This window comes from Neovison vison, chromosome 1, assembly GCF_020171115.1.
Source record: "Neovison vison isolate M4711 chromosome 1, ASM_NN_V1, whole genome shotgun sequence".
NCBI lineage: Eukaryota > Metazoa > Chordata > Mammalia > Carnivora > Mustelidae > Neogale > Neogale vison.
In genome coordinates, this window is record NC_058091.1 from 24133276 (window position 1) to 24147100 (window position 13825).

Genomic DNA, 13825 nt, shown 5'->3' on the forward strand with positions numbered 1-13825 from the left:
TTGCTTTCTCAGCATTGTAAAGTTGAAAGATTGTAAGTAGAACCATTGCAGGTTTGGGACCCAGTATAATCTTAGCATTTTTCTAAAAGTTTCTGGATTTTGTTTTAGTGAAACATGCTAATTTTCTTTTTGAGAAAAATTCCATGATTTTGGAATTTATTTTCTCTCTCTCTCTCTCTCTCTTTTGAAATTCAGTACAAAATTAAGACTATTCAGGATTTGGTGAGTTTAAAAGAATCAGATCGTCACAATCTACTGCACTTCCTCGAAGATGAAAAATATGAAGAGGTTATGGCTGTCCTTGGTAGTTTCCCATATGTGACTATGGATATAAAATCACAAGGTAAGTGGTAGGTTTCCCTGTTGACCATTTTTTCCCTTTTGATAGATTGGCTTTTGTTTATGTGGGTTAAATTTCTCAAAACATTTGATATCATAATGTGTAATTAGACTTCCCAGAACTGTAGTTTACCTGTCAGATTGGCTGTAATGGAATATGATATATGCTTAATAGTTTTGAGACCACTGATAGAATCCCATAGAATCTTACTTTTATCTTCCTCAGAATGAGATTAAGCCTGAGGACTCTGTTTTGTAGTTCACGTTTTAGGAATATCTTAACTTTTCAAAGAATGAAAGATTTTCAGGTGCACTGAAAAAATACTTGAAGTATACATTGTTAGTGTAAAAGAAATAGCTGCTTAGTTCTAAAATTAATTTTTAAAAGTCCAGTTTACTTTAGTAAGCCTTGGAAATTGCCATGTTCTATGCCACATTTCATGTGTTTTTCTCAGCATGTCTCTGTGTCTGCTGGGGTGAAAAATTGATTTTTCTACCTACACAATTGTCCTATGAGTGCCCGTTTTAATAGCTGAATAATAGTATCTTATGGTGGTGACAGAATTAGAGATTGTTGCTCCCTGCCTTCATTGTAACATTATCCTGCATTTTGACATTTATTAAGTTCCTGTTGTGAGAACAATTTTGTGGGACCAAGAATACAAGGATGTATTAGAAATGGTATCTGTCTTTAAACAGTTTATAGTGTAGTTGAGGAATTAGGATCTAGACATAGGATTAAAAACAAACATAAGGCAAGTGTTAAGTGAATGACACAGACATTGTGCTGTCTGTTCATTCAACAACTATTGAGTGCCACTCATTTTTCTTGGTTTTGGGGAAATACTAGTAAGACAAACTTCTGCCTTACTGAGTTTGCATTCTAATGGAATTGAAAAGAGAAAAATGACTTTCAAAGACTGTGGTGTTTGAGAGGTAAGGTAAATTGCAATCTGGTTTCGTTTGGCTGGAGTGTAGGATACATGTAATGAAAACTGGGACTGTGGGGAGTTTGGATTTCCTTGTGATCTTACCGGGAAACTTCATGATGTAATTTCATTCCATAGCATCTTGCATAGACAATTTACTATATTTTCACAGTGCTATCCAAATGTGTTAATATGAGTAATAGAGTTAATGGAGGGAGAGTAGAAGAATTTTAGAAGCAGGAAAGGGGCATCTTCAAGATCCAGTGCTAGAGATGGTGGATCACTTTCCCACATTGCTTAGAGGCTGTATAGAATCTCCTGTAGGCTTTTTTCCACTTGAAAGCCTCAAATGGCAGGTAGATGTTGTTAGAGCTGTTAATTCGTATGCGGTGCTCACGCAACTCTGAGTTGTGCAGTGTTGACAGATGTGTAGCCCAGGTTTGATATGAGATAATGGAGACTTCCAGATTGAAGAAAGGGTATTTTATCCTTCTTTTTAAATAATAATTACTATTTTTTCTTTTTTAGAGCATGAGGCAGGGGCTGGGTGGTTACGGGGAGATGGCAGAGAGGGAGTTGGGGAGGGGCAGAGGGAGAGGGAGAGAGAATCTTAAGCAGGCTCCATACTCAGCTTGGAACTGACTCAGGGCTTGATCTCCATACCCTGAGATTGTGGCCTGAGTCAAGATCAAGAGATGGATGCTTTATAGACTGAGCCACCCAGGTGCCCCAGGATATTGTATTGTTCTTGATGCCTACCTGTTGCACTTCACAGCCAGTAGTGGAGGAGAAAGCAGTTTCAGTTTCTTGGAGGCTGTCCTTTTCCAACTGGTGGTGTGTTAATGTAGGCCAGAACAGAGTTTGCTAATCTAAATCTGTGTAAAATAAACATAACCAACTTAGAAAAATCTGTAAGGAGAAATACAAAGTGAAGAAAACTCTTAGAGATAAAATTTGGAGGAAAAATGAATTTGAATAAGATAGGATAATTTATTTTACTTATTAATCTTAACATTTATGTTTATTTTAATGTTTATTAATTTTAATGTTAAGTTTACTTCAATAGCTTTTAGCAATATGTGTAGCAAATGTGATTTCAAAAAAATTAAATTGCAAGAGCTTTTTAAGCTTTTGTTTTTACTGTAAACAAAACTCTTTAAGTTCTTGCCTTAAGAAATAAATTTTTTTTTTTTAAAGATTTTGTTTATTTGACAGAGATCACAAGTAGGCAGAGAGGCAGGCAGAGAGAGGAGGAAGCAGGCTCTCTGCTGAGCAGAGAGCCCGATGCGGGGCTTGATCCCAGGACCCTGAGCCAAAGGCAGAGGCTTAACCCACTGAGCCACCCAGGCACCCCAAGAAATAAATTTAATGTTACTTGGAATACAAGTTCTAATTATTTTATTTTTGACAGACCGGCATTGATCATATAGGTAAAATCTTGTGAATACAAGGTTTGCACAATTTAATAGAGTGACAGATTTTATATCACTAAGAAAGAAAGCTGTGGTACAGTCGTCCTCACATTATACTTTGTTTTAAAAGACCAGGGTTTGAAGCTTGGCAGTGCCAATATAGCCATGATGTGATCTCAGGCATTTCACTTTAGTTTTGAACCTCCCTTTCTTTAAAGTGGAAGTAATCTTCAGAGAGCTATTTTAAAAATTATAAATGAGTGCATTGTTGAAGGCATCTAGTGGAGTGTTTTATATAGAGTAGACAGTCAAAATATTTGTTACTAAGTTTAAAATACATTTGAAATACTGAAATACCAAATTGAATTTTATTGTTTACTGTGATTTTTTACTCTCATCTTGTAGTATTGGATGATGAAGATAGCAACAACATCACAGTAGGATCCCTAGTTACAGTGTTGGTTAAATTGACAAGGCAAACAATGGCAGTAAGTAATCTCTTTTTATTTTTATGCTTTAACAGTTATGTGTTAAAAAAGTTACATGTTGAGAGGTGAAGGGGAAAGGAGGTACAGACTTCTGATCATTGAATAAGTAAGTCATGGGATTCAGAGCATAGCACAAGGGTATTATACTACCCTTGGTTACATAGTGTAACATACGGTTACATAGTGTATGGTTACAGAGTGTAACATATGGAGTTCTTGAATCACTTGTTGTACTCCTGAAACTAATGTTTAACATTGTGTCAACTATACTTAAATTAAAAAAAAGGGAAAAAAGGTTATGTGTTAAAGTTCTAATATGTATTTTCTCATTTTAAGTCACATATTCTCAAAGTCAAAACTATTACAGTAGTAAAATCTAATTTTGCAAGTCCTGTTAGTTGTTTTGATATTTTAAATTAATATTCATGGTTTTTTCACATTAATTTTTACATACAAAAAACCCTTGAAAATAGATTAATTCTTCATGCGATGATTTGTTAATTCCCTATAAAACATTGTAATAATAAGGTAATGTGAGTATAGTATTTAAAGTACTGTATAAAGATTAATTATTGATTATTGTTGGAAATTTCTTTACCTATTCCTTTTGGTCGACTCTGAATTTACTCTTAATTTTTTAAATTATAGTGAAAAAATTTCTTTTTCTAATTATCTGAAAAAGTCATGCTGGCTGGGGAAAAAACTTCAAGTAATGCAGAAAAGTATAGGAAGAGATTAAAATCACCTAAAGTCCTGCCACTCAGATGATTGACCCTAATGCATGAGTACCTGTGGGGTCAAATGATGCTTTCACTATCATGGATTCCTTGTCTCAGCCACCTCCCTCGGAAACCCCTTATCAGTCTGAGAGGACCAGAATTGAGTCTTGTGTATATCCTTTCATCTCTTTCTCTGAGCTCATATTTACTGCCTGAACCTTTACATTTTATATATATATATATATATATATACACACACACACACACACACACACACACACACACACCCTGGTACTTTTCTGATTTCCTTTCATTAAATTCAATCACATTATATATGTTTCCTGTACATCTTGTTTTTCTTAGTTTCTGTTACATATTTATATAACCTCCCATGTTAGAACTATAGTTGTAACTCATTTTTAATTGACTGTACTATTTTTAACTCTGCATATTCAACTAGTGGGAGATTTTAGCCTGTTCTACTCTGGAACCTGTGAATAGCTGCAGGAAACATACTCTGCCTTTAAACCTCATCTCTAAGACATCTGGTCAGAAAAGCATACTTGGTAGTAGGATATATCAAATCAAAGATGTTGATTTTATGGTAACAAGTGGTAAGGAAGCATTTGTGTTATGGACACTGGATGAGAATTGGGAGAAGAGGAAACCTCAAAGCCAGTGGCTAGAATGGACATAGAATCCAAATTTATATTACCTACATGCTTTGGAATTCCCAGTCTGAAAATGAGTAAAAATTGGTCTTGGGCTGTTGACATTTCTGGGGTAATTGGTAGGGAAAAAAAAAAACAATTGCCCTGGAGAAGGAAAGAATCAAATATTTATCTTCAAGTTCTTGTATGAACCGAACTTCAGAGTAATTAAGTATTAGAACCCAGCTAATAAATGAAGAAATGAAGCAGAGATAGTAGAATTAGACTAGGGACTGGCACACTTTTTCTATAGAGGTTCAATTAATAAATTTTTAGGTTTTATGGGCCACTTGGTTTCTGTAGCAACTACCGAATTCACAAATAGGCATGGTTGAGTTCTAGTAAAACTTTTATTTGAAAACCAGGCAATGGGCCAGTTTGTGGACCCCTGAATTAGGCTAACAGTTTAAAGCCTAAGTTATCATTATTTTTATTTGTTAGCTTTAGTAAGTCCAGGACGTTTATTAAACACAACCAACATCACTTATGATCTTCTAATATAGATTCTCACTGAAATGTTACTGGAATTTAAATCCTAAATTTATGCCTTTTATTCTGATCCTAAGTGGATTATATAGTGGGTATGTTTTTAGATTATATGGGTTTTCTCAGTGTTTCACTCTTTATGTATTTTATTTATATATGTAACTAATTTTTAAAAAATTTTAAAAATTTTGTTTTTCTTAAGTAAACTCTACCCCCGGTAAGGGGCTTGAAGTCAGAACTCTGAGATCAAGAGTCTCTCACTCTACCAACTGAGCCAGCCATGCGCACTTCCATAGTTATTTTAAACAATGAAATATTCTTGAATTTATAGTGAGTTTATGTATCTTAAGTCATTGCATTTGTAAATTCAAGTAGAATGTACTTTTCAAAATGTATTCAAGACTGATGTGAGATATTTCCGAAGGTAACTTTTGAAGTATCATTCAGTAATTGCTAAAAATCTGATCTTCTCCCTACCCCCCCCACTTGTCACAAGTTAAAAAACATATTGGTCATCTATTTTGAAAGATTACTTTATCTTAGGTTGATAGACTTCATATTTTTCTTCCCTAGGAAGTATTTGAAAAGGAGCAGTCTATTTGTGCTGCAGAGGAACAGCCAGCAGAAGATGGGGTAAAACTTGATTTTTCAAGTTTTCTTTCTTTCCTGGTGAAGGAAGTCTTTTGTTAGGTTCTCTGATTGATTTTTATTGTGGGAGAGTTATTCAGTTTGTGAAAGCATTTAGTTTAGCCATTTTTATCTAAAAATTACTCTGACTCCCAAATGAAACTATTGCTGTAACTTCTGAGTGTGTATGTGTGTTGTGATTTATAGCAGGGTGATACTAATAAGAACAGGACAAAAGGAGGATGGCAACAGAAGAGCAAAGGACCCAAGAAAACTGCTAAATCAAAAAAAAAGAAACCGTTAAAAAAAAAACCTACACCGGTGTCCTTACCACAGTCGAAGCAACAGAAACAAAAACAGGCAAATGGAGTTGTTGGGAGTGTAAGTTTATTACTGTTATCATCATTGTCTTTGAGTCATACACTAAAATGTTCAAATTCTATGTATTTAGCTCCTCAAATTTTACATATGTATGTACCTGTGATACCCAGATTAAGACAGAAAACCTTAGCACCCTAGAAAGCTCACTGGTGTCCCTTCTCAGTCAGTGACCCTTCCATCTACCTCCATACCTCTCCGTTCTGGCTGTTATTACCATAGATTACTTTCGCTTATTCTTAAACTTCATTTAAGTGGAAATATGTTTGTCTTGCTTTCATTCAGCATTATGTCCGTGACACTCATGTGTGTTTTGTGTAGAAGCTATCCATTCTTTGTGTGTATGTGATACTCCATCTTCTGAATATACTGGTTTTTCTTTTCTTTTTTAAGATTTTATTTATTTGACAGAGATCACAAGTAGGCAGAGAGACAGGCAGAGAGAGGGGGGAAGCAGGCTCCCTGCTCAGCAGAGAGCCCAATGCGGGGCTTGATCCCAGAACCCTGGGATCATGACCTGAGCTGAAGGCAGAGGCTTTAACCCACTGAGCCACCCAGGCACCCCTACACTAGTTTTTCTATCTGTTCTGTAGCTTGTGGACATTTGGGTTGTTTCTAGATTTTGCCTGTTACTGAATAAAAATGCTGTGCTTCATGTACATGCTGTTTTGTGGACATTTCATTGTCTTGGGTATGTACCTAGCGGTGGAATAGCTGGGTCATAAAGTAAATGTGTGGTAGCACACTGAAAGAGCCTGTTTTCCAAAGTTGTGCTATTCTATATTCCTACCAGCAAAACATGAGTTCATTTGTTCTGTATCCTCACTAGTGCTTGGTTTTATCATTTTTTTTTATTATAACCACTACAGTGGGATCTGTAGTGGTATCTCTGTGTGTGGTTTTTATTTACCTGGTAACTAATGATATTGAGCATCTTTTCATACACTTAACCAGTCATTTGAATATCCTCTTTATCTATTGGGTTGTCTTATGGATTTATAGGATTCCTTTATATATTCTGGATATGAGTCCCTTTTTACCCTCTTAATGGAAGCTTTTGATGGTACTTAATTTTAAGGAAGTCTTTCATTGATTTTATGGTTAGTGCTTTTGAGTCCTGTTGACATTTCTGCCTATCAACGATTTTAATATTTTATTTATTTATTTGAGAGAGAGAGCAAGTGAGCACAAGCAGAGGGAGTGGGAGAGGGAGAAGCAAGCAAGCTCTCTGCTGAGCAGGGAGCCCAATATGGGGCTCTATCCTACAATCCTCAGGTCATGACCTGAACCCAAGGCAGATGCTTAATCGACTGAGCCACCAAGGTGCCCTCAGTATTGAGTCTTTTTATTCATAATCATGCTTTATCTTTATTAACTTGGATCTTCCTTAATTTTTTCTCAGCAGTGTTTTGTAATTCCCAGTGACAGAGGTATGACACTTCTTTCATAAGATTTACACTTTTGTATTTGATACTTTCTGGTGCTGTTGCAAAAAACATTAAAAGAAACCCATTCTTCAGTGTTCATTGCTGATGCATAAAGTTACAGTTGTCTTCTAAATATTGACCTTGTATCAAGGAGTCTTGAACTGACAATATGGGTGTACCTTGTTTTATTGTGCGTCAGTTTCTTGCACTTGGCAGATACTGCATTTTTTACATATTGAAGGTTCATGGCAACCCTGTATTGAGCAAATCTGTCAGCATCATTTTTCCAGCAACATTTGCTCACTTTGTGTTTCTGTCACATTTTGGTAATTCTCTCAATAATTTCAAACTTTGTATTATTGTATTTGCTATGGTGACCTGTGATCAGAGATCACAGCTCACTGGAAGCTCATATGATGGTTAGCATTTTTTAGCAGTAAAGATTTTTTAATTACTTTTTTTAGAATACTGTTTGCATACTTAACATACTATAGTATAGTGTGAATATAACTTTTATATGTAGTAGGAAACAAGAAAAGTCATTTTGACTTTATTGCGATAATCTCTCTACTGCAGTGGTCTGGAACCGAACCTGGAATATATCCAGGGTATGCCTGTGATTCTGACCATTAGTAGGTACTTTTAGATTTTCTGTGTACACAGTCATGCCGTCTGGGAATAAAGACAGTTTTACTTTTTTCTTAATTTTTTTTTTACTTTTTTCTTTAATTTTTACTTTTTTCTTTAATCTTCTTGCTTTTTCTTCCTTTCTTACTGTATTGGCTAAAACTTTCAGTGTAATGTTGGTTAGGCGTAAGGACGGTGGTCACCCTTGTCTTCTTGTTTATCTCCAGGAGAAAGGAAACAAACTACTAAGTGTGATGTTGGCTGCAGGGTTTTTGTAGATAGTCTTTATCAGGTTTGCTGAGAATTTTTATCTTGAGCAATACTGAATTTTATTAAATGCCATCTCTCCATTTGTTGAGGTGATAGTGCGATTTTTCTCCTTTCTGTAATATAGTAAATTATGTTAAAACATTTAGAAATTTTAAACTGTCCTTGCATTCCTGGAACAAATACAATGTATCATCCTTTTTCATATTTATCTAGATTTCATTATATTTGTTTAGGATTCCTACATTTATTTTATTTTTTTCCTACATCTATTTTTATGAGAGAATATTGTTTTCCTTTCTTGTAAATACCCTTGCCAGGTTTTGTATCAGGTTTATACTTACCTCATTAAACAAGTTAGGAAGTATTCTTTCTTTCTCTTTTTCCTGGAAGAGTCTGTATAAGATTGGGTTTGTTTCATATTTGGAAGAACTATCTAGAGAAGCCATCTGGGCTTAGAGTTTTTAAAAAGGGATTTTAGTTTTATTTATTTATTTTTTTAAAGATTTTATTTATTTATTTGACAGAGAGAGATCACAAGTAGGCAGAGAGGCAGGCAGAGAGAGAGGAAGGGAAGCAGGCTCCCTGCTGAGCAAAGAGCCCAATGTGGGTCTTGATCCCAGAATCCTGAGATCATGACCTGAGCCCAAGGCAGCAGCTTAACCCACTGAACCACCCAGGTGCCCGGGGATTTTAGTTTTAGAGTATACTTCTTTTTCTTCTTCTTCTTTTTAAAAAGATTTTATTCATCTACTTGACAGAGAGACAGGGAGAGAGGGAACACAAGCAGGAGTAGCAGAGGGAGAGGGAGAAGCAGGCTTCCCGCCAAGCAGGGAACCCAGTATGGGGCTTGATCCTAGGACCCTGGGATCATGACCTGAGCTGAAGGCAGACACTTAATGACCGAGCCACCTAGGCACCCCTAAGAGTCCATTTCTTTAACAAATTCTACTTTTTTTCCTTATATCAATTTTAGTAAATTATACTTCCCAAGGAATTTGTCCATTTCTTCTAAGTTATCAAGTTTATTGACAGAGTAATTGATAATGTCCTCTCTTTGTAATTTCTTTTGGATCTGTAGTAATGTCTCTTTTATTCATATTATTATATTCTCTTTTTCCTTTGATCAGTCTTGCCTAATAAGTCTTCTCTCAGTTTTATTAATCTTTTCAAAGAACCAACTTTTGGTTTTGTTTAGATTTCCCTTTGCGTATCTGCCTTCTCTTAAATTCATTTCAGGTCTGCTTTATTTACTTTGAGGTTTTTTTGTATTTAATTTGCTGTTCTTTTTTCTTCTTGAAATGGATTAGTAAATATTTTGTTTGGGATATTGGCTTTCCTTACTACATTATGCTGTATTAGCTATAGAAGATAATATTAAATTCTCAAAGCAGTACTTTTCTATGAGCTTTCCATTTCCTCATTTCAAATAAAATACATTGTATAAGTGGGGTGGCTGGGTGGCTCAGTTGGTTGAGTATCTGACTCTTGTTTCTGCTCAGATCGTGATCTCAGGGTCATGAGATGGAGCCCTGTATCCTCAGGCTCCGTGCTCAACAGGGATTCTGCTTGAGATTCTCTTTACCTTTGCCCCTCCCCCTTGCTTGTGCCACATGTGCGTGTTCACTCTCTGAAATGAATAAATATTTAATTAAAAAATATATATGTATTATATATTTGATGTTTTGAAAGATGAGCCATGTTGCCATTGTGGTAGTAGTGTACTTTATGCTTTAAAGATAAAATATTTTTTATTTTACAAACATGAAAAATAAGTAAAATAACTAACAATAGACAAGCCAAATGTTAAAGTCTTTAGTCTGATTGCCACATATTTATAAATACATGTGTTTATAATTCTTTAAAATTCTGTATGAATAGTGAAATTATAATCTTGAGCTAATTTAATTATAATGACATTAAGTTAGCTTCAGGGACTCAGAATTCGCTGAGATATTCAGAACTTCTGTGGTTGCTTTTTTCTTTCAGGAAGCTGCAGTAAAGGAAGACGAAGAAGAAGTTTCTGACAAAGGCAGTGATTCTGAAGAAGAAGAAACCAATAGAGAATCCCAAAGTGAAAAAGATGATGGTAGTGACAGAGACTCTGATAGAGAGCAAGATGAAAAACAGAACAAAGATGATGAAGCAGTAAGACTTATAGGTTTAAATAATTAGAATTATATACCTCTGATAGTTACATTTTTTGTTGTTTTTCATTTTTGTACTTGTTTGTATGTTTGTCTTAAACAATACCAGTATATTTTATTATAATCTCTTATTTTGCAAGAATGTGTTTGTGGGATGGTGGCCAGAATTATAAAGAAGAGTAGTTTCTAACAAGGATTGGCTCTCTTAATTTTCTTAAATCTTAAATTGCTGTTAGTATAGGATGCAGATCTGAGATGAAGTCAGTTTTGTGTCTTACAGTAATTTTCACCATTAGAGCTGAGTGCAAATCAATTAGGAAAGGTGGGTTATGGTCTAAGCAGTTACTTAGAAGAGTCTTTCAAAAGTTCCAGGTAGTGTTTAAAAGTAAAGAAACATTATTGTGGACGCTAATGTCAAGAGATTGGTTAAGGAGAGGACTAAAATTTACAGAATGCCACCTTGTTTCAAGAGGTATATAAGACATTAAGGAAAGGAGGAGTCTCTAAGGGACTTATTAAGATTGTGAGGATAGAGAGAATAGAAAAAAAAAAACAACAAACCTCATGGTGTGGCATTAAGTTGCACCTGATATTTGGATGGGCTGTAGAAAAGAGGGTTTGGTGGACAAATAATGGGTCCTTAGAGACTTACTGCAAAGTATCTGTAAACTGATCAACCATTCCTTTGTTTGAGTTATTCTGTTTTTTTCTGACTGGGCTAAAAGTTACCCTTGTGGACTAGGAGAGAAAAGGGGATTCCCTGAGTAGCCTGGGAGGCACAGGTAGAGGCGAAAAAGATGATAAAAAAGTAAGGACAAAGGATAAAAGTATAAGGAATTGCAGGCATGCCTTGGAGATACTACAGGTTTAGTTCCAGACCACCACAATGACACCAACATTGCAGTAAAGCAAATCAAATGAATTTTTTGGTTTCCTATTGGATATAAAAGTTATGTTTATACTATTTTGTAGTGTAGTCTAACATACATGCCTTAACAACATACATGCTTTAATTAAAGCATTCTTTATTGTTAAAAAATGCTAACCATCATCTGAGCTTTCCGCAAGTTGTAAACTTTTTGCTGGTGGAAACTCTTGCCTAAGTGTTGATGGCTGCTAACTCTTCAGTGGTGCTTGCTGAAGGTTGGGGTGACTGGGGCAGTTTTTTTTAAATAAGATGACAATAAAGTGTGCTGCATTGACTATTTTACAAATGATTTCTCTGTAGCATGACATGCTGTTGGATAGCATTTTACCCACAGAACTTCCAGAATTGGAGTCAGACCTCTTAAATCCTGATGCTGCTTTATCAGCCAAGTTTCTGTCGTATTCTGAATCTTTTGTTGACATTGCAGCAGTCTTAACAGCGTCTGCACCAGGAGTAGATTCCATCTCAGGAAGCCACTGTCTTTGCTCAGCCATCAGAAGCAGCTCCTCATGAGAGCAACCTTTTCTCATGAGATGGCAGCAGTTCAGGCCCCTCTGCAGGCACCACCTCTAATTCCAGACCTCTTGCTGTTTCTACCACATCTGCAGTTACTTCCCCCACTGGAGTCTTGAACCCCTCCAGGTCATCTGTGAGGGTTGGAGTCAGCTTCTTCCAAACTCCTGTGAAGACTGATATTTTGACCTCTTCCCATGAATCATAAATGTTCTTGATGGCATGTAAAAGGCTGAATGAGATTTTCATTGTACTTTGCCCAGATCCACCAGAGGAGTCACTCACTGTGTGTGGCAGCTATCACCTTAAAAAAAGTATTTCTAACTAGTAAGACCTGAAAGTGGTAGTTATTCTTTGGTCCATTTGCTGCGGAATGGATTTGTGTTAGCAGGCATGAACACAGCATTAATCTTACCGTGTATCTCCGTCAGAGCTCTAGGATGACCAGGTGCATTGTCAATGAGCAATAATACTTCGAAATTTTTAGTAGTTGATCTTAACAGTGGGCTTAAAATATTCAGTAAACCATGTTGTAGACAAATGTGCTGTCCTTCAGGCTAGGTTGTTCCGTTTAGAGAGCACTTGCAGAGGAGATTCTGCATATTTCTTAAGGGCCTTAGGATTTTCAGAAAGGTCGGTGAGTAGTGGCCTTCACTGAACATCACCGGCTGCATTAGCTCCTAACAGGAGAGTCAGCCTGTCTTTTGAAGCCAGGCATTGATTTCTTTCTAGCTCTGAAAGTCCTAGATGGGATCTTCTTCCTGTATAAGGCTGTTCTTCAGTATTGAAAGTCTGTCCTGTAGTGTAGCCACCTTGGATCCTCCGAGCAGGATCCTGTGCAGAGCTTGCTGCACCTTCTGCACCCACGCTCGCTGCCTCGCCTTGCCCTTTCCTGTTACGGAGACGCCTTCTTTCCTTAAACCTCATGAACCAACATTTGCTAGCTGCAAATTTTTCTTCTGCAGCTTCCTCACCTCTCTTAGTCTTGATAGAGTTGAAGGGACAGGTCCTTGCTTTAGATTGAAATTTGGCTTAAAGAAATAACTGTGGCTAGTTTGATCTGTCCAGACCCCTAAAACTTTCTCCATACGTGCACTAAGGTTGTTTCTCTTTCTTACCTCTCGTGTCTTCCCTGGAGAGGCACTTTTGCTTCCCTTCAAGAATTTTTCCTGTGCATTGACAACTTGGCTAACTGTTTGGCACAAGAGGCCTAGCTTTCAGCCTATCTCGGCTTTCAACTTGCCTTCTTCACTTCACGAAGCTTAATCATTTCTAGCTTTTGATTTAAAGTGAGAGACTCTCAGCTCTTCCTTTCACTTGAACACTCAGAGGCTATTGTAGGGTTATTAATGGGCCTAATTTCACTATTGTTGTGTCTCAGGGAGGCCCAAGGAGAAGGGGGAGAGATGGGGAACAACCCATTGTTGTTGCAGTCAGAACCCCCGCATTTATTGACCAAGTTTGCCATCTTATGTAAACATGGTTCGTGTTGTCCCAGACAGTAACTGTAGTACATCAGAGATCAGTGATCACAGATTACCATAGCAAATATAATAAACAGGCTTAAAATACTGCAAGAATTACCAAAATGTAACATAGAGACTCAAAGTGAGCAAATGAGTGCTGTTGGAGAAATGGCAGCAATAGACTTGCTCAACACAGGGTTGCCACAAACCTTCACCTTGTGAAAACCACAATATTTGCGAAGCACACAGATGTGTAAAGTACAGTTAAGTGAGGTATGCCGTAATGTGGTGGGGAGTTTGCCATTGGGAGTGGTGGGGGAAAACAAGGATGACTTTTTAGCAATTGCTGGCCCTTGACTGTT

The 13825-nt window shown here is 36.5% G+C and overlaps 1 protein-coding gene across 1 annotated transcript in view; it reads left to right on the forward strand.

Annotated features, from left to right (window-relative positions):
* Window positions 1-13825, forward strand: part of SEC63 (SEC63 homolog, protein translocation regulator) — a 71021-nt gene that overhangs the window by 40531 nt on the left and 16665 nt on the right. Inside the window, exons 13-17 of the mRNA XM_044244579.1 lie at window positions 196-343; window positions 3086-3168; window positions 5657-5716; window positions 5918-6091; window positions 10399-10557. Of these exons, the coding sequence (XP_044100514.1) occupies window positions 196-343; window positions 3086-3168; window positions 5657-5716; window positions 5918-6091; window positions 10399-10557 (624 nt within the window). The remainder of the gene's footprint in view (window positions 1-195; window positions 344-3085; window positions 3169-5656; window positions 5717-5917; window positions 6092-10398; window positions 10558-13825) is intronic.